The sequence below is a fragment of the Halichoerus grypus genome, chromosome 1, assembly GCF_964656455.1.
Source record: "Halichoerus grypus chromosome 1, mHalGry1.hap1.1, whole genome shotgun sequence".
NCBI lineage: Eukaryota > Metazoa > Chordata > Mammalia > Carnivora > Phocidae > Halichoerus > Halichoerus grypus.
The window spans coordinates 79,412,264-79,438,290 of NC_135712.1; the positions used below are offsets into that span (position 1 = coordinate 79,412,264).

Here is a 26,027-nt window from a genome sequence, read left to right on the forward strand (position 1 = left end):
CTGCCGTGTTCCTGACCTTAGGGGGAAAGCTCTCAGTTTTTCCCCATTGAGAATGATATTTGCTGTGGGTTTTTCATAGATGGCTTTTATGATATTGAGGTATGTGCCCTCTATCCCTATACTCTGAAGAGTTTTGATCAAGAAAGGATGCTGTACTTTGTCAAATGCTTTTCTGCATCTATTGAGAGGATCATATGGTTCTTGTTCTTTCTTTTATTAATGTATTGTATCACATTGATTGATTTGCAGATGTTGAACCAACCTTGCAGCCCAGGGATAAATCCCACTTGGTCGTGGTGAATAATCCTTTTAATGTACTGTTGGATCCTATTGGCTAGTATTTTGGTGAGAATTTTTGCATCCATGTTCATCAAGGATAGCATGTTGACATTTTAGAAAAACAAATACAATAGCTTCTATAATGGTAACTACTTCATAGCCTTGTTGAGGATTCCATAAGTAGGAATGATAAAGTGCATAGGACAGTGCATCGTACTTATTAAATGCCACATATAAATGTTCGTTAATGAAAGAAAGTAACAATAAATAACATTTGTTGAGTGCTTTCTCCATTCCAAGCACCATGTGACTAAGGAGTAGGGCACATAAATAGAAGTCTGTATCATATAAGCTCAATCTTTCTGAAATCTTTAATGAGGCCAAAAACATTTAGATGTCACAATATCGATTTTTACAGTGATCATAGCTGGCATTAAATCCTGAGGTTAATGAAATGATGTTGAACTTCTTTGCTTGCTATGGGGATGTTAAGAGAAAGAACACATCAATTTAAACTTCCCTGGAAATCTTTTTTAAAGAGAACAAGGTTGTCAAAATCTTCTCCTAAAACCTTTCTAAGTATTTAAAAGGCCAGCAAAAATATTTACCATGTATGTAGTCTTACTTGGCATGTTTCTTTTATGAACATTTTAAAGGTATTAATATATTTATTTTATTTATATCTTGTAGTACATTGTATGCTTATTTATATCTCTTATATAGAACAATTAAAATTATTACAGAGAAAAAATTGTCCTATACTTTACGTATTAATCCTCATTAAAAAAAAAAAAAAAAACCTAGGAGAAAGAAACCGCTGTAATCTCCATCTTACAGATAAACATGGTCCAATGAAGTTAAATGACTTGTTTGATGCCTTGGAGGTGGTAGGCCAAGGCCAAGATGTGAGTCTGCCTAAATCCACTAGGGCATGTTTCAAGGTGTGCATGCTCTACCAGGAACCATACCATGACCTGGATCTCATCAGCCACAGAGTTATTGCTTAGACAGGTCCAGAAGCCAGACGGCTGGGTTCTCCTCCCTTTTTCCACCCTCTGTGTGAGAAGTCAGACTCTGCACCTTGGAGGGTGGGTGAGCTGGCTGCAGGGACCTTCGCCCCAGTGACAGAACTGAGCTAAAGACCGGCAGCATCAAAGCCACAGCCCATGCCTGGTGCCCGGAGGACACCTCAAGCCACACCTCTGTGTCTCTTGCAGTCATGTTTCGTCTCTATGATTCGGATGAGAACGGTCTCCTGGATCAAGCGGTAAGCTCTCGTTCCAAACGTCCCTCCTGAAACTAAGAAAATCTGAGAGATAGGGGAGCAGGTGGAGGAAGAGTCTAAAAACTCCCAGTTCCATCTTTTTAGAAATAGCAGTGTCTCAATATGGGCTGCAGAAATCATGGTAGAACCCCCCACTGCTACTTCCAATAGGGCCAGCCTGGGAGAGAGTGAACTCCACCTGACCTTTTCATTCCAGAAGCCCAGGATCACACAATTTCAGAAGGGGAGATGCTTTAGTATCTTATCTAGTTTAACTTCCCAGTCTTCCTCTCATACCCAGGGCACTAGCTCAACGAGTCTGGTTCTTTCTGCTCTGAGCACATGGTCCCATCCCATTGTACCTGGGAAAGCCTGAGACACCCCCCCCTCCCGCCCCCTCTCCCTCAGGAATAGGCAGGGATAGGACAGGGATCATGGAGTAAAAGGGGGTATGGAAAAGGAAGAAGGCAGGGAGGGGAGAAGGCAAACAGAATCAGACAGGCCCCGCACTCATCACTGGCAATGGCAGAGATGGGGCTCCTTAACAGAAAGGCTGTGAGGTTGAGGGGCATGGGACGGAGTCACACCAGACCCATGGGGGAAAGAAGGAAACAAGTCCACTAGACCAACGTCCTCTAAACCCCAGGGCTCCTTTCAGGGATCCCTATTGCCTCATGACAATGCTGTGGGTTGCATCATGCCAGAGAACAACCAGAGAATCACAGACTTTCAAGCATTTGATCAACACATGTTTATTGAGGGTCTGCCGCACGTCAAGCACTACTTCAAGCCCTGGGGCTATGTCAGTGAAGCCGACAGACACAAATCCGTGCCCTCATGAAGCTCTCATGCTAGTGCAAGCACACGCCCTACAAAGCATAGCAAGATACGTGTCAGAGAGAGGTGCGTGCTGGAAGAAAAATAAAGGAAGGAAGGGAAGTGCTCAGGGGAGCTGCAGGTGTAGATAGAGGAGCTAAGGAAGGTCTCCCTCAGGGGACATGTGAACAGGGACTGGAAGGAAGTGAGGGAGTGAGTCATGGGGATATCCAGAGGAGGCACCTTCCAGGCAGAGGCAAGCACAAGTGCAAGGGTCCTTAGGGGTGCTTGGAATGTTAGCAGATTAATGAGGGGGAATGATGGAACAGAGTAGTGAGGAGGTCAAAGTAAGAAGTAATAGGAGATGATATCAGAGAAATAATGACCAGGGGTGGTTGTGGGGAGAGTTCACAGAACATAGCAGGATGTAGAGGTGATTGGAAGAGTTTGTCTTTTACTCTTGAGGAATGGAGAACCATTGGAGGTTTTGAGCGAAGGGGTGACAGGACTTCAGTTTAACCAGGTCATTCTAGCTGCTATGTTGAGACTAGACCATAGGGACTCAGGCAGGGATACCAGTTAGGAGGCTATTGGAATAAACAAGAGAAGAAATCATGGTAACGTGTACCAAGGTAGAAGCATTGCAGATGGTAAGAAGTGGTTAAATTTCAGATCTGTTTAGAAGACAACACCAGTAGACAGAAGTGAGTCCCAATAGAGATATCTGATTCAATTTTCCACAGAGGATCTCTGGCAGATGGATGTCCAGGCTCTATGTGAACACTTGCAGGAATGGAGAGTTTACCCTCTACCTTAAGACAGCCATTCCACCACTGGGGAGACTGATAGAGAGGGCTTCCTTCCCACACAAAAGGCACCTCTAGTCTGCCAGAGAAATTCTCAGCACAAAACAGGATTCTGTTTTCCCCTCTCCCTCCCCCAACCTAGCAGTGAGACCATAATAGGCCAGCCTTCCCTACATCCCTCATCTTACTTCTGCCTCGTGTAGGTGACCAGGACAGCTGACCAGTGGAAAACCGATCCTATACAATAGGCCTTTAAGATTTAGAAGGTACTGTCACATCTATCCCAAGACCTTCTCTAAGCTCAAATTCCCCCAATTTCTACACTGTTTCTCACAAGGCAGGCTTAAATAACCACTCTGACCAAGCTCTAGTTTGTCAATGCCATTTTTAAAATATGGCGCAGAACTGAACCCATTCCTCCATGACTCTTTAAGTATCCACATGTGGCCTGACCAGGGTAGACATTGAGGGAACAGGTCTTCCTAAAATCTTCCTCTGCTTCCTGAAAATGCCCACCCATTCACACAGACAAAGACTGAGGCTGATTCTCAGCTCCCGAATTACATTGTTTTAATCAATGAATCTGGGACTCAGCTTGATCCACCAAGCTCTTTTTTGTTGGAAATTCTGCTGAGCCCTGTCCCCACTGTTTAGCCCACTACCTTACCTCCTATTTATAGTCTCATCTGTGGTTTTGCAATGAATTTTTTAAAATTTAAATAAAATACAATTTTTTAAATCCCTCCTGGGTTTTAGCTTGCTTATTTTGATCCAGCATTCTACCTGGTGGAGGTAACACTTTTGAACATTGCTTCAGTTCACCAACGTGTCTCCCCAGATCAATCTTACTATGAACATCTTCGATGATGCCCGAGAGATACAAATAAATGCTTCCTCAGTCCAGCGTGTTTCTGAGTGACTCTTGGTGCACTGATGCATTTGCATCCAACAATTCTATGAGGTTTTAAATAAAGCCTGACCTTGGTACTAAACAAAAGCCTCACTCACCAGGCAAATGTAGCTTTTATAAATTTCCTGTTCACAGAGTCCTGGGCTCAGATGCCCAAACGAATCTAAGTTATAGAGCTAGGACATGAGCTAGGACCAATGCAGTGGCCCTACATCCACCTGTAACTGACCCCTAAAGGATATAGATGGATCCCAAGCTGCTAAAGCTGTGGGAATGAGGAGGAATAAAAGAGGGAGGAGAGAGCTGCTTTGGTTTATAAGCATTTAGGAAGCAAGAATCACAAAGAAGAAAACGGGTTCCTTCTATGCTGAGTCAAAGTGCAGAATTGAGGAAGGAAGGGGAGTCCAGGGGGGTCCAAGAAGAGGTCAGTGTTCAGTGAGCTTTCTGCATACCTCTGGCTTATCCATGTTCTGTGTTTCTTGTGAGCATCTACTCTCCATAGAGCTTTGTAGTCAGGGCTGAAATAAAGAGCAGAGACAAATGATGAGCTCCTTATGAAATACCAGTATGTTACACTGCTGCTTCTCACGCTCTGCCCTGCCCATCTTCCCACAGGGTTTGGTTTTGAGTCTTGCTCTCGAAAACACATCTTCAGTGGTTCTCCCTCATCATCCCTTGATGTTTTCTAGGAGATGGACCGTATTGTCAACCAGATGCTTCACATTGCCCAGTATCTGGAGTGGGATCCCACGGAGCTGAGGCCTGTAAGTTTCCAGAAACAAGGGGAGACGTCCAAGTGAGCTTCCAAGATGAAAGCAGGACACTCAGGATACAAATGTTTACCGTGCATGCTCTCCCAGACTCACCCTCTCATAGGCAGCTCCTCTGGGGTCCTATACCTTGACTTCCGCCTTCTCTGATAGGAAAAATTAAAGACCTAATTCAAATAATAATAATACCTAGTAATGCTCCCTAACCTTTCCACCAGAGCTAAATTTTTATAGCAGGGGTTCAAGGAATTTAGAGATAGAAAGAATTTTAAAGATTTTCTCAGTCACCGGATAATAATAATTACATTTGGGGGTTCCTATGAGTCAGGTATTAGATGAGACATTTTATGTACTTTTTCTCTTACCCTCACTACATTGCTACACACATAGCAATATTATTTTCATTTCATAGGTAAGCAAAGCCGAACCCAGAGAGTGGGGGTGGCTTGCCCAAGTCCACATAGTCAGGGCAGGGCAGGGCATGGACTGGCCTCCTCACCCCTGTTTGCTCCCTCACTGCTCTGCCCGCTGTAAATCAGAGGACAAAGGGGTAAAACACAAAACAGATAACACAGCAAAAGAGAAAGAAGGGGACAGAGGGAGGCAGGGAAGTGCAGGATGAAAGTGGACAATTGTTGCTCTCTGGGTTCTGCAGATACTGAAGGAGATGTTGCAGGGGATGGACTATGACCGGGACGGCTTTGTGTCTCTAGAGGAATGGGTCCATGGAGGGATGACCACCATCCCACTGCTGGTCCTGCTGGGCATGGACGACTCTGTAAGTCAGCAAGCCTGAGCTCAGAGAGCTCTTGTCTTTCAGAAGCATCAGGTTCCATGTGGAAATTAACATCTGTATATGGCCTTGGCTTCTGTCCCAACTTCCCCAATGGGCACATCATAGGCTCTAGGCCAGCCTCAAAGTCCTCTCTTTCCACCTGTTAGTGCCTGGCATATATTCATTCATTTGACTGAGGACCTTTACTAAATTAAATAAAGATACTGTTCTGAGCACAGCAAGGGGACACAAATACAATATTCCCCTACCAGAAGCTTAGACTCAACCAGGTGGGAGAGAGGGAAGTCAAGGAAGAATCCCATCTTTTCAACAGATTAGGTAAAAATACACTAAGAGTGTTGACGAAAGAAGGAAGGGAAGGAAAGATACCGATCTGTCGCAAGTTGGAGGTTGTTCAGATACTATCTTATTTAACCATCAAAACAACCAGATAAGATACTTATTTTTCCCCAATTTATATAGATGGAAAACTGAAATTCTGGCCCTGAAGAGCCAGAATTTATTTGCACTTGACTCCAAAGATCCCATGCTTTCTAAACCTCCCACACTGAGGAGCAAGAAAGTGGGAAGAAGCCTTGGAGGTCATTTGGCCTGGTTCAAAGTACGTGTGGGAGTCTGATATCTCGTTCTTGAGTGTAAAGGTCGGGTCCTTAGAGGATGTTGGATCTGGTTCTCAAGGATGGGTATGATCTGGCTATTGGAAGATGACAGAAGAGAAAGTTTATGGCTGGGAAAAAAGCTTGGTCAAAGTCCTAAATGAAAGAAAGTTCAGGGTGTATTAGAGAAACCTCCCAGTTTGATCAGAGTAGGGGATACATACAGAGGCTTAATGTGAAATCCATGGTAATATATGTCTGCATCTGACCTAGTCTGCTTATCTTGCAAGGGAAATAACTTCCATACACAAGGCAGGAAAGATAAGAACTAGATGGTGGTAAATGCTTAATGTCACTAAATTGTGACATTAAGCATTTACCAGGACAGTTACACAGGTTGTGGACAACACCTCTTTGAGATAACTGAAATGCCATAGAGAGGAAGTTCAGCTGGGTTAGCCCTAGCTGGCTGCCATCACCCATAATGTCTCCATCTGACCGTTCTGCAATTCAGAAGCTGAGCCTCCATTCCCAACACTCAAGAACAAAGAATCCTGCAATCATCTCAGCATGTCCAGTTCTTCCCAATTGCTAAGTAGAAATCAAGGAACCAGGAGCTACACAACTCCTGCCTTCTTATTCCTTAAGACCCAGAAAGTCAGAGCTGGAAAAGATCTTGGTGATCCACGCACTGGTCTCTTCATTTTACAAACAGAGGGCCAGAGAAGTAAAGGAACTTGCCCCAAGACACACCCAGTTAGTACCAGAGGCCAACCTCCATGTTCCAGAAGAGCACACGCCTCATTCAGTGATTCCTTACCAAGAACCTACCATGTGTAAGAACCCACATGAGCTAGGACATGGCGTGCTCAGATAAGGAAGGCATAGTTTCTGATATCAGTACTTGAATCAAAGTGGAAGTTCCATCATTCCTGATTTTTTCTCTGAAACATGGGAATGGAGATGAGACATTTTAACCACAAGGAAGCAATTTCTATTTTCAATTCTGTTTTGGACTTGCTAAGTCCAAGGCGTCATGCAACTCTTTGCATGGAGGGGATCCACTATCATATGGCTGGAGGAGGGAGACAGAGACTATTTCTTCAACATTACCCCCAATGTCTTCCCCAAATGCCAAACCAACCTTGTAGAAGAGCATAATTTACATCAGTAAAGTGGCAAGCAAAAGCAAATGTGAATGTAGTTTTTAAGTTTTATGCATTTGTTTTTAAATATGCACTAAATTGTAAGTTTTTACATTTAATATTCAAGATTCTAAAGAAAGCATCCCTTAGTGTCTTAAAAATCACATTGCCCCTTTAGCTTTTTCAAAACCCACATGTGGCCACTAAAAAGTCTGGAGATCTCTGAATGGCACAGATGCATAGGAGAAACAGTCTGCCTCCCTGGTACCTGGCTGGCACGTGGGAGGTGACGCCTACACCCTGCAGACTCCGATGTGTGGAAATGAAAGGGCCACATGATGGCGCTATAACCCAAGCAGAAATATTACTTTCGCCTTCATCTGGGTCCTTTTGCTTCTAACCCCCGTATCTGTGAAAATAGTATCTGAGAAAATAGTATCTGAGAAAAGGAAAGTCAGCTGATTTAGTTAATAAAGGGATTTTAGGGTAAAATGACAGCCCTTCAGGCTATGCGAAGAAGCAGTGCTGAAGAGTGCTGTAACTTCCCTTCTGTCCATAAAGGAAAACCCTAGAATATATAGGTAGGGGAGAGGGATGAAAGGAGCATGGATTCAGGCCAGCAAGACCCCCAATTATGAAATCAGTCGCTTGTTATTTTATAGTCTTGGACTGTTTATATAACTTCTCCAGGGCCCTCTTTCTTCATTTCTGGTATAGGTATAAATCTACCTCCTTACACGTAAGAAAACACTCTACTTATTTTGTGTTCCCTAGTATCTAACATGGAGAGAAACTTAATAAAAGTTTTAATTCACAATGTGTTAAGCACTGGATTAGGAGCTTGACTTACATTATTTCATTTAATTCTTACAGAAATCCTCTGGATGTTTATCAAATGAGTGGATGAATCAATCTTTTCATGAACCATTTAATCAATTAGTAAATCTGTTTACTAAAGTGGAAACCATTAGATAAAAAGACTATTATTCTGTAAAACTCAGACCTTGAAAGAAGCAGGGTTTTGAGGTGGTGAGAAAGAAAATGCTTAGCCCTCCCCCTGGAGGAGACCAGCATTTGGAAAAGCAGATGGGCCTCTCTAGAGACCATAAGGAGCACAATCTGGGCACAAGAATGGATCTGGCTGCTGTGACCGGCCCAAACCAGAGGTGCCCAGAAGTAGGAACTGGGTGTGAGTCCAGCACACTGACTCTGTGTACCTGTCAGTCCTCCCCACCTTACTACAGTAGTTCTTACTGCACTTAAGACAGGCCCAAAGATATTAATCTTTTGATGGAGCCCAAGAGAAAAGTTCAGGGACAACATACATGGAGACGTGTTCCTGAAGCCACAGCCTCCAGGGAGGCTGTGCTCCCAAGCTAGAAGCTGGAAGATCTAATCACACTTAGCAATGTGATTTTTAAGACACTGAGGGATGCTTTCTTTAGAATCTTGAATATTAAATGTAAAAACTTACAATTTAGTGCATATTTAAAAATAAATGCATAAACCTTCCGATTAATACAAACTACGTTCACATTTGCTTTTGTTTGCCACTTTGCCGATGTAAATTACAGTCTACTACGAGGCTGGTTTGGCATTTGGGGGAGACATTGGGGGTAATGTTGAAGAAATAGTCTCTGTCTCCCTCCTCCAGCCATATGAGAGTGGACCCCCTCTCATAGGTGGTTGTGTGAGGCTTGGCTCAACTCGTGGATAAGGATGAATTGGCTTTTGGGTCAAGTCAGGAGGAAGTGGTTTAAACCTCTCTCTATCTCTGTCTCTTTACTATTTTATCAGTGTACAGAAAGTTGAGAGAAGTATATTGTTTTTACTAAATGACTTTTTCCTGATTACAAAACCGGTACATGCTCACTGTAGAAAATTTGGAAAACACCGAAGAGAGGAAAAATTAGAGATTAAAATACATCGGTGGTACTGCTAACAGTAGCTAACCTCTGTTAACAGTTTAGTGACATTTCTTCCCATCCAAGATCTTCTGTGAAACTGAGATTATAATATATCATCAAATTTGCATGCTACCATTTTCACTTAGCATTGTATCATGAGCACATTCCCATGCCATTAGATAATCTTCTTAAAAGTATCTTTTTGATGGTCAGTTAACAATAAATGATATGGATGTACCACAACTAAACTTTGGATAATATTGCGACTTCAGGATATTTCCAATTTTTCATTAGTTTAAACAGTGCTGGATTAAACATCTGGCAGAGCACAAAAATGTTCATCTGACATCCAAAAATTTCTTTGTGGGGGAGGGGGTCTCCTGGGGGAGCTCAGTCGGTTAAGCAGCCAGCTCTTGATTTCAGCTCAGGTCATGATCTCAGGGTCCTGGGATCAAGCCCCATATCGGGCTCTGTGCTCAAGAGTCTGCTTCTCCCTCTCCTTCTGCCTCTCCCTCTGCCCCCGACCCCTGCTCATGCTCTCTCTCTCTCTCAAATAAATAAATCAAAAAAATTATTTCTTGTGCTCACTTCAGCAGCACATATACTAAAAAAATTATTTCTTTAGGATAGACCCAAGAGGGAGAATTTTTAAGTCAAAAGTTATAAACATTTAAAGGATGATGATGGACAGATGGATGGATAGATAGAAGATAGATAAGGAGTTTCTGACTTGCCCTTCTGCCAGCCACATAGGAGAGGTCTTATTTTATCCCCATACATACATTCCCATTCAGATACCCCTGATTTTTCATATTTGCTAATTCTAGAAGCAAAGGACTTTGTTTTGATTTGCGCTTCTTTTAAAAGAAACCCTAAAACAGTGAAATAAATGACTATCTTGTCTTCCATATATGAGAAGAGTCTTTTTAGAAAAAAGAGAAACCTCCAGGAGATGCCCCCTGGGGTCTGTTAGCACGGGGCTGCCCGCTCAGCATCTCCTTCCCTCGTATCCCTGCAGGGCTCCAAGGGGGACGGGAGGCATGCCTGGACCATGAAGCACTTCAAGAAGCCCACCTACTGCAACTTCTGCCACATCATGCTGATGGGCGTTCGGAAGCAAGGACTGTGCTGTGTTTGTGAGTCAACTTCCTTCAAACCCCTTGCCCCAGGAACGCCCCGCTGTGCACATACTGGAGCCATTCTTAGCGACAGTCCAGGGCTTGCTGCTTCCTAGCTTGAGGAACCCACAGCAGGGAATAAAGCAAGAGCTCTATGCCCTATTTTTGTGTTGTCCACGTCAAACGGACAAACGCTGTCCTGTTGTTGGAATCCTACCAAGGGCCACTGAGCCCTAGGAAAAAAAAAGGTTAACATTCACACAAAATTTTAAAACATCTCACACCAATTTTAGTTGGGTTTTGCTAGCGAATATTTATTTTGCTGAAGCTGGGGGGTTGTTACTAATAAACTATAAAACTATATTGTGTAAACGCAATGGAAATTACAACTCTCCCTTTGTTTCTCTTTATAATCCATTTAGTAAAGTCAGACAGGAGAGGAGGAAAGAAACATCAGTGAGAAAGGAGGGAAGGAGACCAGAAAGGAGAACCGGAGAAGGATGGAGGGGTGATGTAGGAAGGAGAGTGGAGACGGGGCGGCGGGGCGGGGCGGGGGGGGGAGAGGAGGAGAGACTACAGCGCAAAGGCTTTATAGGGCCCGGGGCCTGTGGCGCAGAGTCTCACCAACCACCTTACCACAGAGGCAGCAAACGCTCCGCCTGGAGCCACCAGAGCCTGGTGAGCTGCCGCGCAGGAGAGCCCCTGGGTGCAGATCAGGCCGCCGAACTGTTTCATCCGAGCATGCACACGTGAGCTAGGCAGCAAGTAACATGGCCACAGAAGTCACCTTAGCAGAGCTGGGCCCTGGTCTACCAAGAGCCAGCACCAGTGGGCGAGTGAAGGGCCACCTGTCCTTCCAGCACCCAGTCACATCCAGCTCTCACACTTTTCTTCAAGAAGAACCCAGTCTCATTCCTAGTGGGTTCCAGGCCTGTGGGCCTCTGCTGTTTGCGTAGTAGTAAGAAGTGGTAACAACCACAATAATAATTTATGGGATAGCTATTCTGACACAGACACATAGTGCTTTGTACAAATTATCTCATCTAATGCTGTAAAAGCCTTTTAAAGAGAAAGGTCATTTTATCCCAATTTTACACAAAACCCTGAATTTCAGAGACGTGAAGAAAGTTACCCACAATTATGTGTGCGGTGACCAAGGGCAGAGCCAGAATTCAGGCCCAGGCCTGCCTAACTCCGAAGTGAGAAACACCCCTGGTCTTTCCGTTTCCTCCCCAGAATGCATGGCATTGGCATACTGCGCAGGCGGGCTCCTCCCGTTCCCCTTAAGCAGAACGTGCCTTTCTGGGGGATGTTTTCTTCCTGCGTTCACACTCCACAGTGGAAGGCGGGTGTGGTGGGGTAGAGGGTACAGAAGCATGTCTGGGAGAGAACTGTGGACTCTTCTCACTGGGCAATTTCCATTTGGAAAGCCAGCTCCGTGTGTCGCCTGCCTCTGACCAGCCACCCAGAGGGAGGCACAATTCGTGGTGGTGGGGCGGGGGGTATGGCTGGACCTTCCTAGGTAGCCACTCCCAAGCAATTCCCTTTTTTTTTTTTTTTTTTCAGACTGCAAGTACACTGTCCATGAACGCTGTGTGTCTAAAAACATTCCTGGATGTGTCAAAACGTACTCAAAAACCAAAAAGGGCGGTGAGGTTAGTGATCCCTATTGCTTTGTTCTACTGCATGCTGCATCCCAGGCAACATGTCCATCACCACAGACTCCTGGGCAGGAAGCTTTTTCAAGTCCCTTCTCTGCCACAGGGACCACCCTTAAATCATCCTGTCCATCCATCAATCCATCAGCATCTCCCCGGTGCCCACCGTGTGCCAAGCACTGTGCTAGGGGGTACCCAGGTTACAAGATGGTCCCCAGCTTGTTCCAGAACTGTGTGGTCTTGTGGGAGAGAGACAGACATGTGAGCAAAGTATAAACAACTGAGATGTATGATCACAGTAGGGCTACGTGGGACAGACAGTGGAGACACCAAGGAGGAGGCCTGGGAAGGTTCCCCAGAGGAAGTGGCATCTGAGTTGTGTCTTGAACCCAGATCGGGAGGACTTCACAAGGCATCAAGGAAGACAAGGCACCCCAGGCAGAAGAAGCCTTGAGTGCAAGGCACGGAGACAAGGCATAGTCTAGGCTCTGTACTTAGTTTGGTGTGACTGGGACAGAGGATGCTTCAAGGGAAGTGACAGGAGATGTGCCCCAGAAGTGGTAGGTCCAGGCTGGGGAAGTTCTCGAGAGGCCAGCTGAGGAGTCCAAAAGGCGCCTCCCGCACAGCAGGGGGGCCTCTGAAGAGCTGTAGGCACAGGAGGAGACACGAAGAGATGATTGGGTTTGCGAATCAGGTTAGCTGCTCTGACCGCGGGGCAGGAGAGAGATGGGGGGCGGGGACCAGAGCTCCTGCGACAGTTCAGGCGAGAGGCAGTGCCCCGCTGCGGGCCTGCCGGGGGTGGGGTCTGCACTCCCTGCGCTCAGCCCTGCTGACTGGGCAGCCGTCCAGCCGTGGCGGTGTCTGCTCAGGGTCCCCCGACCGTGCCGGCTGTTGCGTATTTTGATTGTCCCCTGGCTAAGGTAGGGGAGATGAAGAGAGTTCGAGACATAATTTGGAGGTAGCACCACCAGGACTTGGTGATGGGGACGTAGGGGATGGGAGTGAGGAAGAGGTCAGGAATGGCTCCCCGGTTTTGAACTTGGCCATTGGGTGGTGCCATTCACAGAGTCTGGAAATAGACTCTCCTTAAAATGAGCAGGGGAAGGGCACTCTGAGTCCATTCATCCTGAGTCAGGGGATGATTAGCGGCAGGAAGTGGCATCCAGCCTTGCACAGAAGGACTCGAGAGAGAGAAGGGAGCCTCCAGGACACGCATGCGTGCCTCATGAGACGCCACATGGTCTCTTGTCCACTCCTGCATCACGCCCATACACACCCTTTTTCATGTCCATACCTTTCACCAGGACACACCACGTACCTCCTGGGCTCAGGCCACTTGCACACATGCCACAGAGGGAGGCCGCTGATGGGCCAGCAGGGCACATTCTCAATCTTCTTAGTCTCCCAGGGCAACCCAGGTCCTTCACCATCTCTTCTGATCCCAGAAGAGGATGGAGAAGGCAATGTGGTGGTGAGACACAGCCGTGGACTTGGAGTCAGAAGACCTGGCCGTGAGTCCCTACTAGGCCACTTACCAGCCTTGGAACCTAGGGCCGGTCACTTAACCTCTCTGATGCCTCATGTTTTTACTCTGCAAAATGAAGATAACCAGAATCTCAGAGCAAATTCAGTGCAACCGTATAGGCGACAAATTGACCAGCAAACAGGATATTTTATACCTGGGGGGATGTGCGGCAGAAGGTGAGAAGCTACAAAATAAACATGACGCATCTTCTAGAGCAACAATTTTACCAAAAACCTTTAGGGGGGAGGACATAGTAACTTAATTGATAAGTAATCTTAAAGCTTTTATTTAATACACACAAGGATGGTATGGTGCAAATATTCCATGTGTTTTTAATATTGTGTTTGTAGGTGGCCCTTCAGGCTGTGCCATCCCTGTAGAGGCCATATCCTCTCTGTTCTGCTGTTGGCAGTGGCCTGGCAGAAAATTTTGAGAAGCTCTGTAGAAATCCTAGACGGAGCTGCCTGAGGGCTTAGACTCCCGGAAGTCGGTGTCATGGGGCACTTTGGCTTCACTTACATACATACACGTACACAGACTTTCCCACCTGCTTCCTAAGTTCCCGAGTTGCACTGCTGGCATTTCCTGGTCAGGGAGCAGGTACAACCAGCTCTCGAGGAAACAGATAACGCAAGCCGCTGACTGCTGAACCACACTAACGTCTTTGTACTTTTTCCTTTAACTTCCTTCTAGAGTGTTTCTCAACCTTAGCTGCACGTTATAATCATGCAGAGTGCTTTAAAATAAACTAATGACGAGTCCTGTCTCCAGAGACTCTGATTTATCTGGTCTGGAGTGAGGGCTGGGCATTAGGACTTCTAGAAACTCCCAGGTGGTTCTTATGGGCTGAGAGCCACTGGCCTATAGAAGACGGGAGGGCGAAGGGAGTTATCCCTCAGCAGGCACCTCCAAAGGGCCAGAACTGTGCCAGAGAGCCTCTTCCATGTGCGCTATCTTTAAATCATCCCAGAAAACCCAGAGGTGGGGCTTACCATGCCAATTTCTATAGATGAGGGACCTGAGACTCAGAGAGGTCCAGGAACTGGCCCCAGGTCACCCGTCTGCGAAGTGGAAGGTCAGTGACTCCAACCAGCTCTGTCGGCGGCCCAAGCCCTCTAGTGCTTGCCTGCATCGCGCTGCCTTCCAGAAGAGGGCGCACACAAGCACACCACTCTGCAAAGGAGTTCTGCAAGACAGATGGACTGCCAGACAAGATGCTGCTCAGAGGCTTGCCTGCCAGGGTGAATGAGCTATTCAAAGTGCAGGCCAAGTGGTTTTTCATCGACTTTGATTAGCACGGCGATGGTTAGGCAGGGAGGGACGGAGTCCGTGCAGTTCAGCCAAGCAGCCCCGTACCCACTAAGTAAAACCCACTGAACGGAGTGCAACCCCTCTGCCCTCCCCAACCCCGTGCTCCTCTCAGGCCCTTCTCCTCAGGCCCCGGGCCCCGGGATGTGGCTCTGCAGCCTTCCCTGCTATCCTTCCCTTCCCTCCTGCAGGTGATGCAGCACGCGTGGGTGGAAGGGAACTCTTCCGTCAAGTGTGACCGGTGCCACAAAAGTATCAAGTGCTACCAGAGCGTCACCGCGCGGCACTGCGTGTGGTGCCGGATGACGGTGGGTCGGCGTGCAGGGTGGCCCTGTTTCTTTTCGGTGTGTTCTTGCTCAGGCTGCGGCCAGTGAGCAGCGGACGTCCTGCCAGAGGGCATGAGCAGAGCTAGGGCAGCAAGACTGGAGGCCCAGAGCCCCCATTCCAGGCTCTAAGTCTAACAGTGCCGCCAGCACCTCTCCAGGCTGCCTGGGGAGAGGGCGACCCCAGAACCAGGGGAGCAAGAGCTGCTGAAGGAGAAGCGGGCCAGTCCACTGCCTGTGTGGCCAGGCAGCCGTGAGCAGCCACCAGACCATTAACTTACCCGGTTGTCATCTGGGACCGGGGGCGCAGAGTAGGCATACAATTAGACACGAGAGTCCCTGCTCCTCAAGTCATCGCGGAAGGCACACCCCTTAGAGCAGCCTCACTCCACGTCCCCTCCGGACACCTGACGCTGCCCAGGCTGCCTGCCAAAGCCAGCTCTGTGTCCTTGTCTTGTCCCCCTGACCAGGTATTAGCCTCAAAAAGGTTGTGTCTCCACATGAGACTGTAGATCTCTTAAAATGCACAGGTTGAGTCTTGGGTTTTACTTCCACCCTCTTGCAAGTTTGTTCAATAAGATCTCCTTCCTTACAGAGTCTCAGAGCCTAGGGAGCAAATGTCCAAGGGGGTTTCTGGAATCCACATGGCAGTGCCACGCTGAAGGGTCCCAGGCCTGCCCATGACCATTTCACTCCAGCAGTCGTGGACGGCACTCGGTCTCCTTTCTCTGCCTGCAGCCAACGTGGCACCCCTGACCACACCACACAACACACACACACACACACACGCACAAACACACACACACACTCATGCAGCTCTACTACCAAAGCCAGCAGTGCATAAGGATTTGGGGGAGCATTGCATAGCTGTCTCCCCAGCAAACCTCTGAACCCTCACACCTGGCATTGCCTCGGTCAGCTTCACTCACTCTCTTCTTCATTCTTCCTCCAGTTTCACCGAAAATGTGAATTATCAACATTGTGTGATGGTGGGGAACTCAGAGACCATATTTTGCTGCCCACTTCAATATGCCCTGTGACCCGGGTAAGTGTTGTTGCCCCGCCAGGCTCTGGGCTCTCTGGGTTCATGGCTCAGATGCAGGCAGCATTCAGACGGTCACATCCCTCCGAGGGCTTCCGCACAACTCCTAAGGAGAAACCATTTGTGTTTTCACTACACGTTTGAAAGGGCAGTGCGGCACTCATCAGATTGTGACAGAAAACTTCTCTGACTGGGGCTCACTGCTGGCCTTCTAGAATGCTCCACATGGCCCATCAAGGAAAGCACATACATTCTAAGCACCTTGCCAGCAGAGCACAGCTGCGGGAATTTCTGTCACCACCTGCACGTGGCTAGGCCTCCCAGGCCTCCCTTGTCCCTGTCAGCCTGTCTCTGTTGTCTAAACATGAACCTCTCCCTCCCTTGAGGACTCCCACTTAGGTGTCCCAACCCTGTTTGGAGATGAAAACAGGAAAATTAAAGTCCCTTTATCTCCATCTGAAACTTTCTGTCTCTTGTGTTGGAGATTCCTCTTTTTGACCAAATACCAAACAACTTAACCGTCCCCTTCTGTCTTCAAGATGTTGCCAAGTCCCGTTGATCCCTCCTATCTCACACTTGACTTGACCAGCTACTCTTTTTCATGAAAAAACTGAAGGAAAAACACCACTTTGGAAAACCAAAGTGGCAGTACCTACTGGGTTCTAAATACACTAACTCTGTGACCCAACACGTCCTCCTTTGTATCTGCCTGAGAAATATGAGCACTTATTTCACCAAAAGATCTGCACAAGAATATTCATACCGGTTTTGTTCAGAACAGTCAAAAACTAGAAACCAGCTAAATAAATGATCGCTGACAGCAGGGGTCTAAGGCATATCCGTGGAAAGGAATCCTGCATTGCAGTGGGAGAGAGCCATGCTTAGCTGCGAAAGCATGGACAGTCTCAAAGATACAATGCTGAACAAAAGAGGCTAGACTCAAAAGAAGAAAAAAGGATTCCCTATGATTTCATTTATGAAATTCAAATGCCAGGAGTTATGTTTGAAGAGACCATACTTAAAAGGGCATACATGTATATAGAAATTCATCAAGCCGGAGATTGAGATTTGAGCATTTTACCCTATTATGCAAAATAAACCTCAATAAAAAATAATAAACACTGAAGAAAACAAACAAAACTAAGAAAAATGACTTAGTATCACATCATTTAGATAGTGCTGAACAGAGAAGCCAGATCTAAGACCATGCTTCCCAGAGCTCAGGCTTCTAAATCAACAAACTAGATTTCTGCCAATTCCAGCGTTTCTTCTCCCTAGGTCTGTTGCAATGTCTCCAAGTTAAAGTCAGAGCAAAGAATGACAGAGGCCTGGGGAGTCCTAGAGAAACCCATAGGGGAACATGTCTTTTTTTTAGGTCCAAAGCCCCATTTTGAAAAACTCCTCCTGACTCTATATTGGTTTTATATTCTCTTTCTTTATATTAACTATTTGTTTTTCTTCTGATCTCTCTTTTTTTTTTTAATTAGGGCATTTTTTAAAAAGTATATTTGTCTTTCTTGTCACAGGACAGGCAAGGTGGGAAGTCTGATGGCAGTGTGTCAGCCAAGGGTGAACTTGTCATGCAGGTACCTCAGCGAGTCCCAAGTCCAGTCTCTTGTTCTAAGTGTGTCCAAGGCTGCCTGTGGGGAGGACAGGGTTTGGGTTCTAGAGAAATAGATCTCAACATTTGCTTTCTCATCTATCAATTACATAATTACATCACACAGGAGGGACAATTTATTTCCACCTTCTGGAATTATCTTTGACCACCACACTGTTGGCAAATGGTGAAAAGGGAGGTTGGCTGATTCGATTCCATTGCTGGCCAAATTAACTTTATCACCTTTTTAGGAACAAGTTATGTAAAACTTATTGAAAATATACAATGGGTTTTCTAAGACTGTCAAGCTGTTTCTAGAATGTGATCTGCCAAAACAAAGTTAATCAGATCCAAAAGTTCTTCTTTAACCTTAAATATATACTTAAGAATGTATACTTAAGAATTTTTTTAAAAGATTTATTGATTTATTTGAGAGAGAGATGGAGACAGAGAGAGTACAAGCAGGGGGAAGGGCAGAGGAAGAGGGAGAGGGACAAACAGACTCTCCACCAAGCAAGGAGCCTGATGCGGGACTCCACTCGAGGCCCAATCCCAGGACCCTGAGATCATGGTCTGAGCCAAAGTCAGACTCTTAATCAGCTAAGCCACCCAGGCGTCCCTTAAGAACTCATTTTTTACTTGGGTTCACCAAGTAAAAGTATTAGAAAAGGAAATAGTGGGTCTTGAAATTAGTGTGTCTTGAAAATTAAAACATAAGCAATAATGATGGAGAAACCATAGTAATATGGGATAGCTCTAGACACTTTGAAAGACAGAAAGTCAGGTGGAGCAGACACACACACACACACACAAATACACAATGAAGGTATACCAGTTGTTTACAGCTGGCCTCCATCTGGTTATCCTGCATCTGTTTTGATTGAGAGTGCCCATACTGTACAGATCATTAAATATTTTGAATATCATCCCCGGAGGTCACACAGACAGTCACCCTGGGCAGATGAGAAAATTCTTAAAAAATCATAAAGAATGCTGCTGTCCATTTCAAACAACATGGTACTGTGTTAGCTCAAATTTTAGCTTGAGATCTGGAAAGGTAGGCATCACACATTGAATACGGAATACAGCTACACCTCCATATCAGTCTGTCCTTCAGCTGGATCCACAAGTGTTTATTAAGTACCCACTTCCTGATCCAGTGTCATGGGATGCTTGGGAGGAGGGTTATACACACACCTGCCCTGCTCCTGAGGCATTTAGAATCCAGTTGACATTTTGAGACATTTACCTAAGAACACATGAAACAAAACCCACATGAACAGACAACAAAAGGAACCCAGGAGATATTCCATGCTTCAAGTGCAATGGTTTTGGTTGCAGTGATCAAGGAAAGCTTCATAGAGGAAATTGCTCTTGAGTTGGGCCCTGAGAATGAGAAGTTCTTTTTAAGAGGTTGAAAAGAAGGAAGTGGGCTCTTCAGGGCATCAAGGAGGAGAAGAAACCAGTGTGAGCAGGCCCCCAGGGTGGGAAGGCAGGAGACACACTCACTGGAGAGTCAGAGCCAGGCTTGACTGGGACTGCCGCTGAGGGCTTTAGCATTTAAGAGGCAACAGGAGATTGGGGCTGTGCTAAAATGCCATGGATGCCACGTTAAGAGATTTGGATTTTATCCTCTGGGCAACAAGGTGTCATTAAAGGTTTCTGAGCAGAAGTGGCATGACTGATGTCCCAGGAAGGAACTGCATACAGGCCTTACCTGAGGTGGGAAAGGCCCGAGCAGTGTGGGTACCATGGCGACTGCCAGAGATTAAGGGACATTCAAGGAAATAATTGGCAGGATGGGGTCTTCCCTAGATGACTAGCCAACTGTTAATAGTATGTTTAAGAGAAGCAGTGAGCCGGGAGAGAGGACCAGTTTTGTGGGGACAGAAGATAGGTCAGGTTCGGGCATGTGAGTTTGCAGTGACGGTGAGATGTCTGGTTAAAAGTATCCATTGGACAGTGAGAAATATGGAACCAGGGCTCAAGAGAAAAACTAGGGCTGGAAATGTGGATTTGGAAGATGCTGGTGGAAGTGATGGTTAACTTCACGAGTGTTATTTGGTTGATGCGTATGACCAGAAGACCATAACTTCTAAAATTATATTCAGTTGTATCCCTCACAAAGTATAATCTTGTGCTTATAGGGGATGCCTGGCTGGCTCAGTGGGTGGAGCGTGCGACTCTTGATCTCAGGGGTTATGAGTTCAAGCCGCACACTGGGTGGGCATCGAGCTTACTTAAAAAACTAAATTAAAAAATACATCTATAATCTTGTGCTTATAGCCACAATATCACACCATTGTTGAATGATTTAAAGCTGTGGTGCCATTTTGCATCTCTGATCCTAGCCTCAGACTCCTGTCAACATTAACACTGCTTAGGTCCACTCAAGTCAAAGACACTTAGCTGCTTAACCCCTCAGAAAATTCAGCCAGTGGACAAAGACCTACCTCCCAGCTCCCTCTCCTCCATGCCGGGAACTGCTTCCTGTCCCCCTTTTCTGGAAGCCATCTTAGCGTCAACTCTCATCTCATTCATCCTCTTGGCTGAAAAAGAGCTAATTTCTTTTTCTTTTACCTTTGAAGTATAAGATCATCCCTACCCCGGGTACCCACCCCCTGCTGGTCTTGGTGAACCCCAAGAGTGGAGGGAGACAAGGAGAAAGGTATGTTCTATTCTTTTTCAAAATGGAGAGGCTGAGACAAGTTCACTCAGGTTTTTTCTTCCCCTCAGCAGGGCGGACTGCAGAGCCGGGCAGACCTGGGTTCCCGTCCCAGCCCTACCCCCGACCACTTTATGACCTGGATCAACCAACTGCTTAACATCCCTGTGCTCTGGTTTCCTCCGCTCCTCTCATAGCTCCGTTGTGAGGATTAAAGTAGACACATGCTTAGCCTCGGGCCCATCACGTGAGCCATTATTATGGCTCCCAAGTTCAGACCAGGTTCTGAGACTCCTGTTTCCTTCCCAGCCTCGCAGGTCCTTTCTTGATTTAAGAGGAGTGGCAGGACTCACCTGATTGGGACCTCCTGGGCTATCCAACTCCTAAGAAATGAGTTCCTTCCTTCCTCAGTGAAGGAAATGCCCAGTCTCCTGGAAGCACTAAGGGAATGGGAGGAGAGAGGGAAAATAGGTGAAGCAGCTCTGTCTCCCCACCCTGTTCAGTTCAGGGTAATGGACAGATGATGCAGTGATCTGGAATCCAGGTTTACAAAAATAATAAGTAGGGTTAAAGTGAGAACTATGAGAACCCCTGCCCCCTGGACTGACCTGATTAGTCTCAAGCTGGAGCCTTGACACCAAGCCTACAGGTGGTCACTGCCCCTGGCTTCCCCTCCCCAGCCCCACCTCCTGCATTGCCTCCTGATCCCAGAATTTTGGGGGGGTTTCCATAAAGGGTTCCTTGTTACCTTTGTGTAGTCCACAAAGAGCAGAATTGTACTACCTAGAACATATGGAACGTTTGGGAGGAGGACAGAGCTTTAGGAGAATAGAAGTTTTATTCATCCGCAAGGGAGGACAGTCCTGGGGTTGAATGCTACAATCTTAGATGGTGGGGAGGCCCTGAGCCAGGGCGTGAGGGTGTGAATGAAGCCAACTGGACCTGAGACTTCAGGGTCTGCAGGGCCTTGTGCAGTCTTCTCCCCTCTTGGGTTTAAATGGACCCAGATTCCCGCCACCAGTGGGCTCCAGAGGTGTTTGCTCTACTGTGACTTCTCACGATGACATTCTCCCTCTCTGTCTCTCTTTCTCTCCCTCTTTCTTTTTTTTTTTTTCCATAGAATTCTTCGGAAATTCCACTATCTGCTCAACCCCAAACAAGTTTTCAACCTGGACAATGGGGGGCCTACTCCAGGGTATGGAGAAACGATCGTTACTTATCTCTCCTCCTCCCCCTTTCATCTGAAGAAGATACCTTTCTTTGGTCACCCTCCTTGTCTCTTTCATCTATGGACTTATCCTTCCTGCCCTTTTAATACTTTTTGTCTTCATTTCCTCACGTCTACACTTACTTGCTCCTGGAGTCGCTCAGGAACACTCCTTGTGGCTAGCTCTGGAAAGAAGCCCCCTGTGTACCTCACCGGGAAAAAAGTTGGTGTTTTTGTAAAAGAGAAAAAGCACACATGCCATTCATTGGATTGACAGGAAGAGCGGGCTGGTAAATTATGTGAGGCTGTTAGCCGCTGTCTTCACACTGAGTCATCAGGGAGGAGGGAAGAGTTTTCCTAGCGCAGTCAGCAGTTCGGAAATCTATACAGCTGACTCAGAGTTCTGTTGCGTGTGCTGTTGGGGAGCATTTTAGGATCGAGGCAATTGGTTATTCAATGAAATCACTTCTCTCCCCCTCCCAGGATTATCCAATTTAGAGGTTGTTAAGCTGCCCCTGGCCCTTCTCCTACCGGGTGCCTATTGGCTGTTTCACTGCCCATTAGAGCGGGAGAGTGAGGAGACAGGCAGCCCCTCTTTGGTCGGACTGCCCATCTGGTGGGAGGGGCTGGGCCCGCTGGGAGCGCTAATGTGATGGCTGCAGGTCCCTGTAATCAGAGGCCGCTTCAGCATTGGAGCTGGAAGGCACCCAGACTGGGCTTCTTACCAGACAGGGCTGGTGCGCTAGGGACATCTGCTGGCCAGCCCGAGCCTGTGGGTCTCCAGGCCAGCTTTTCAGATCCGTGCACACTGGGCTGGGCTTCCCAGCACACAGCTGCTTTGCCCAGCCTCCTAACCTGCATTTCTAGGCTCAGTTCAGCAAGACCCTCAGCGGGTGGGGGCGGGGGACAGGGCTGCAGGAGGGACTATAAAAAGGCACCATGTCCCAGTCTTCCATTGTTTGACACAAAGCTGTTATTTCTATGGCTGTGATGGTGCAAGACCCAGTTAAAAGGAGAAAGAAATGTGAGTGCAAGTCCAGCACCTCTGCCATGACTTACATATAAAACTGATTTCTAAACACAACCCACCTATGCTGCTGTGGGTGTCCTCACTGTCACCGTGATCGTAATTACTGCCCCGTCATGACCTGTGACTGAAAGGCAGCCTGCAAGTACCTTTACCAGCCCCCTCTCTTTCGGGGCATTGTGATACCTGAATACAGTACTCTGGCTTAACCTCATTCATCCTAAATTGTTTCTGTCTTGCATGACAAGCCTGGGGGCTACTTCCAGGACTGCTGTGCCCTGAGTATCTTTTCTGTGTCTGTCTAGCCGAAATGAAAGGGGCCTCCATTCAGAATTCACTTCCTAGAGGAGAGCAGAGGTCTGCAGGAGTCAGGGAGGGGAGGAAGTATTGCTTTGCCCACATACGCATCAGTGACTCAGAAAGCCCCAGGGGTCTTCTCAGACCACCAGGCTGGACAGAGGGGAACCCCTGAGCTTCAGCTTCCCATGGATGTTGGCAGGTCACATCTATTCTGAAGCAGAGATTTTTGTCCCTTTTTGTGCCAGAAACCCATTTGGCAGCTTGATGAAGCCAATGGACTTCTTCTCAGAGAATTTTTCTTAATGCATAAAATGAAATCTATAGGATCACCAGGGAAATGAATTATATTGAAAAGACAGTTATCAAAATATTAAAAACAAAAATACTGGGATATGGGAATATATGTGATTTACTAACACATTTTTGATACGATCCAGAGGCAGGTCTAGTAACTACTGTTAATTAAAAACAGTGATGAGCATAAGTGATAGCATGGGGCAGCTACCACAACTGTAATAAAACATAAAAATACCTGAATTTGACTTCTAACAAAGTCATAGGTATTGTTCACACCTGTGATTTGTTGCCGGCTTCCATAATTGGAGAGGCTAAATCTCAGAGTTTAGGGAAGATAAGAATGTAACATTTTGTCCTGCCAGGTTCATGGCCCTCCAGATTCTATCTACAGATCCCTTAGAGATTTGTGGGCCCCCAGTTAAGAGCCCTGCTCTAAAGGGGGAAGGCCCCAGAGGGGAAATGGTGCTCCCTCCACTCGGGTCTGGACCCACAGGACAGTGGGATGAAGATCCAGCTAGTTCACTGCATCTGACTTAAAGGAGAGCTTCGGAGGACAGAGCAAGCAGGAGAGCCAGAGAAGAGTCAGAACACTGGGGGTTGGTTGTATTGGTGCCCAAAGAAGCAAACTATGGCCTCCTCTGAACAAATAGTAGCGAATTTCTAGAAAACCATTTTCTGTTTGTGTTGAATGTTGAGTTAGATTCTCCTTCTACAAGCATGGCTCCCCAGGATTCTTCCCTATACTTCAGTGGCACTGAAGTTCTGGTTTCAGAACACTAAGTGACCCTTCCAACCCCAAAAGGAGTCAGGGCTGTAGCATACTCCCAGGGAATAGGGGAGACTCTGACTCAAGTAGTGTCAAATGTCAGCCACAGCCTAGTAAATAAGACCATTTTGGCCTTTTACTTCCCAGACTGAACTTTTTCCGTGATACTCCAGACTTCCGTGTTCTAGCCTGCGGAGGAGATGGGACAGTTGGCTGGATTTTGGATTGCATTGGTAAGAATGGGCTGGGAGGGGCTTTAGAGTTTATTTATAATAAGTATATTGAAAGTCAGAGGAAGGCAATCAACAGGAAAGAGAAACGGAGCCATGTCTTGTTCATCCTTATTTCCATTCTTGGAGCATTGCTTAACTACATATCTACTTTGGGAGGAAAAGAGAAATGGAAGGATTCCCACAGATACAGGTGTAACTGTTTGGTTTCAGGCCTTGCCTCATAAGCATCTGTCACGGCCGGGGTTTGGGCGGTGGCAGCACAGACCAGTTTGGGGAGCTGTGAGGGAGAGAGGGCAGGACTAGGACTCCAGCCAGACCTAGGGTGGTGAGTAAAGGCCAGAGAATTAAGCATAGGTGTGTACATAGCCTGGGGCGAATCACCTTGAGATGAGCACCTGAGCCTGAGTCCAGAAAGCACACCTAGAAAGTGCAGCTCAGTACAAGCAAAGAAAGGTCACACTGTTCTGTGTCCAGTATGCTTAGATCAGAAGGGAAGTAGGGAGGGCCCAGGCTGGGAATCAGGAGGCCTGGGTTTCAGTCCAGCTCTGCCTGGATCTGTGGGTCCTTGGACATCTCATCCCCCGTAAATGATATAGGCTAACTCTGGAATTGTGTGTCATTCCTCCCATAAATACTGCATGTACACCTCCATGTGTGAGCTCTCCTCCAGGCACTGGAGATGTAACAGTGAACAAATGCATAGAAATCCTGCCCTCCTGGAGCTTCCTTTCTAGGGGGAGGAGACAGGCAATCAACCAAAAAACAAGGGAAACATACAGCATATTGGAAGGTGATAAAAATACAGCAGGGAAGGGGCAAGGTAGGTAGGGTCAGGGGTGGTCTAAGTCTAAGACCCAAGTGTTTGGGGAAGACCTCACAGAGCAGATGACTTTTGCATGGAGACCTGGAGGAGAGGTGAGCCGTGAGGATACTTGAGGAAAGAGCAGTTCCGGCAGAAGGAACAGCAAATACAAAGGCCCTGAGGTAGGAGCAGGCCAGGCTGCCAAAGGCAGCAAGAGGGCTGCAGAGCGTGCTCGGAGCAGGGTGCGTGAGGGGAGAGTGACAGACAATGAAACAGAGATAGCACAGAGTCAGGTCACTAGGATATGCGGGATAGTAGACAGAATATGGCTTTCGTACAGGAAAGGTCCCAAGACGCTGCATGGTTTGGAGCAGAGGAAGGACATGACAGATCATGAGAAAAGGGCAGCAGCAGGGAGACCGGTCAGGAAGCTCCTGCAGTAATCCGAGTGACAGGTGACCAAGGCTTGGACAACAGGAGACACAGCGGAGGTGGTGAGGAGGAGTCAGCTTCTGGATATTGTTTGAAGGTGGAGGCAACAGGATGCGAGGAAGATAGGCGTCAGGGATGGGCATGGGCAGACCCTGACTGGGGCAGGGAAGGCTGCGCCTGTGGGGGTCATAAGCAGCCTACCACGAGGGGTGGGACCACACCCAGCACACCTGCCACCTTCTGCTCCCCACAGGCACTCCGGTTTCCATGGACACAGCCCTGCCAAGCAGCCACCCACGCTCTCCTGTCACCTCCAGCTTGGGAGTTGTTTGTGGGAGGGGGGAGGCATCCTCTGGGAGCCCAGGGAGGAAAAGCTGATCAGCAGAGGCTGGGTGGCTGCAGGCCTGGGAGCTGCTTGCATGCTTCCCTCTCCAT

General features: G+C 47.1%; 1 protein-coding gene across 4 annotated transcripts in view; it reads left to right on the top strand.

The window, feature by feature from the left end:
• Positions 1-26,027, top strand: part of DGKG (diacylglycerol kinase gamma) — a 206,002-nt gene that overhangs the window by 70,278 nt on the left and 109,697 nt on the right. For 3 of the 4 annotated variants that reach the window (XM_036066663.2, XM_036066662.2, XM_078068174.1), the window contains 11 exons: positions 1,497-1,546; positions 4,765-4,839; positions 5,501-5,623; positions 10,308-10,425; positions 11,974-12,062; positions 15,090-15,206; positions 16,174-16,266; positions 17,790-17,849; positions 20,452-20,531; positions 21,649-21,723; positions 24,273-24,358. In XM_036066663.2, the coding sequence (XP_035922556.1) occupies positions 1,497-1,546; positions 4,765-4,839; positions 5,501-5,623; positions 10,308-10,425; positions 11,974-12,062; positions 15,090-15,206; positions 16,174-16,266; positions 17,790-17,849; positions 20,452-20,531; positions 21,649-21,723; positions 24,273-24,358 (966 nt within the window). The remainder of the gene's footprint in view (positions 1-1,496; positions 1,547-4,764; positions 4,840-5,500; positions 5,624-10,307; positions 10,426-11,973; positions 12,063-15,089; positions 15,207-16,173; positions 16,267-17,789; positions 17,850-20,451; positions 20,532-21,648; positions 21,724-24,272; positions 24,359-26,027) is intronic. The other variant, XM_036066665.2, reaches the window with a different exon arrangement.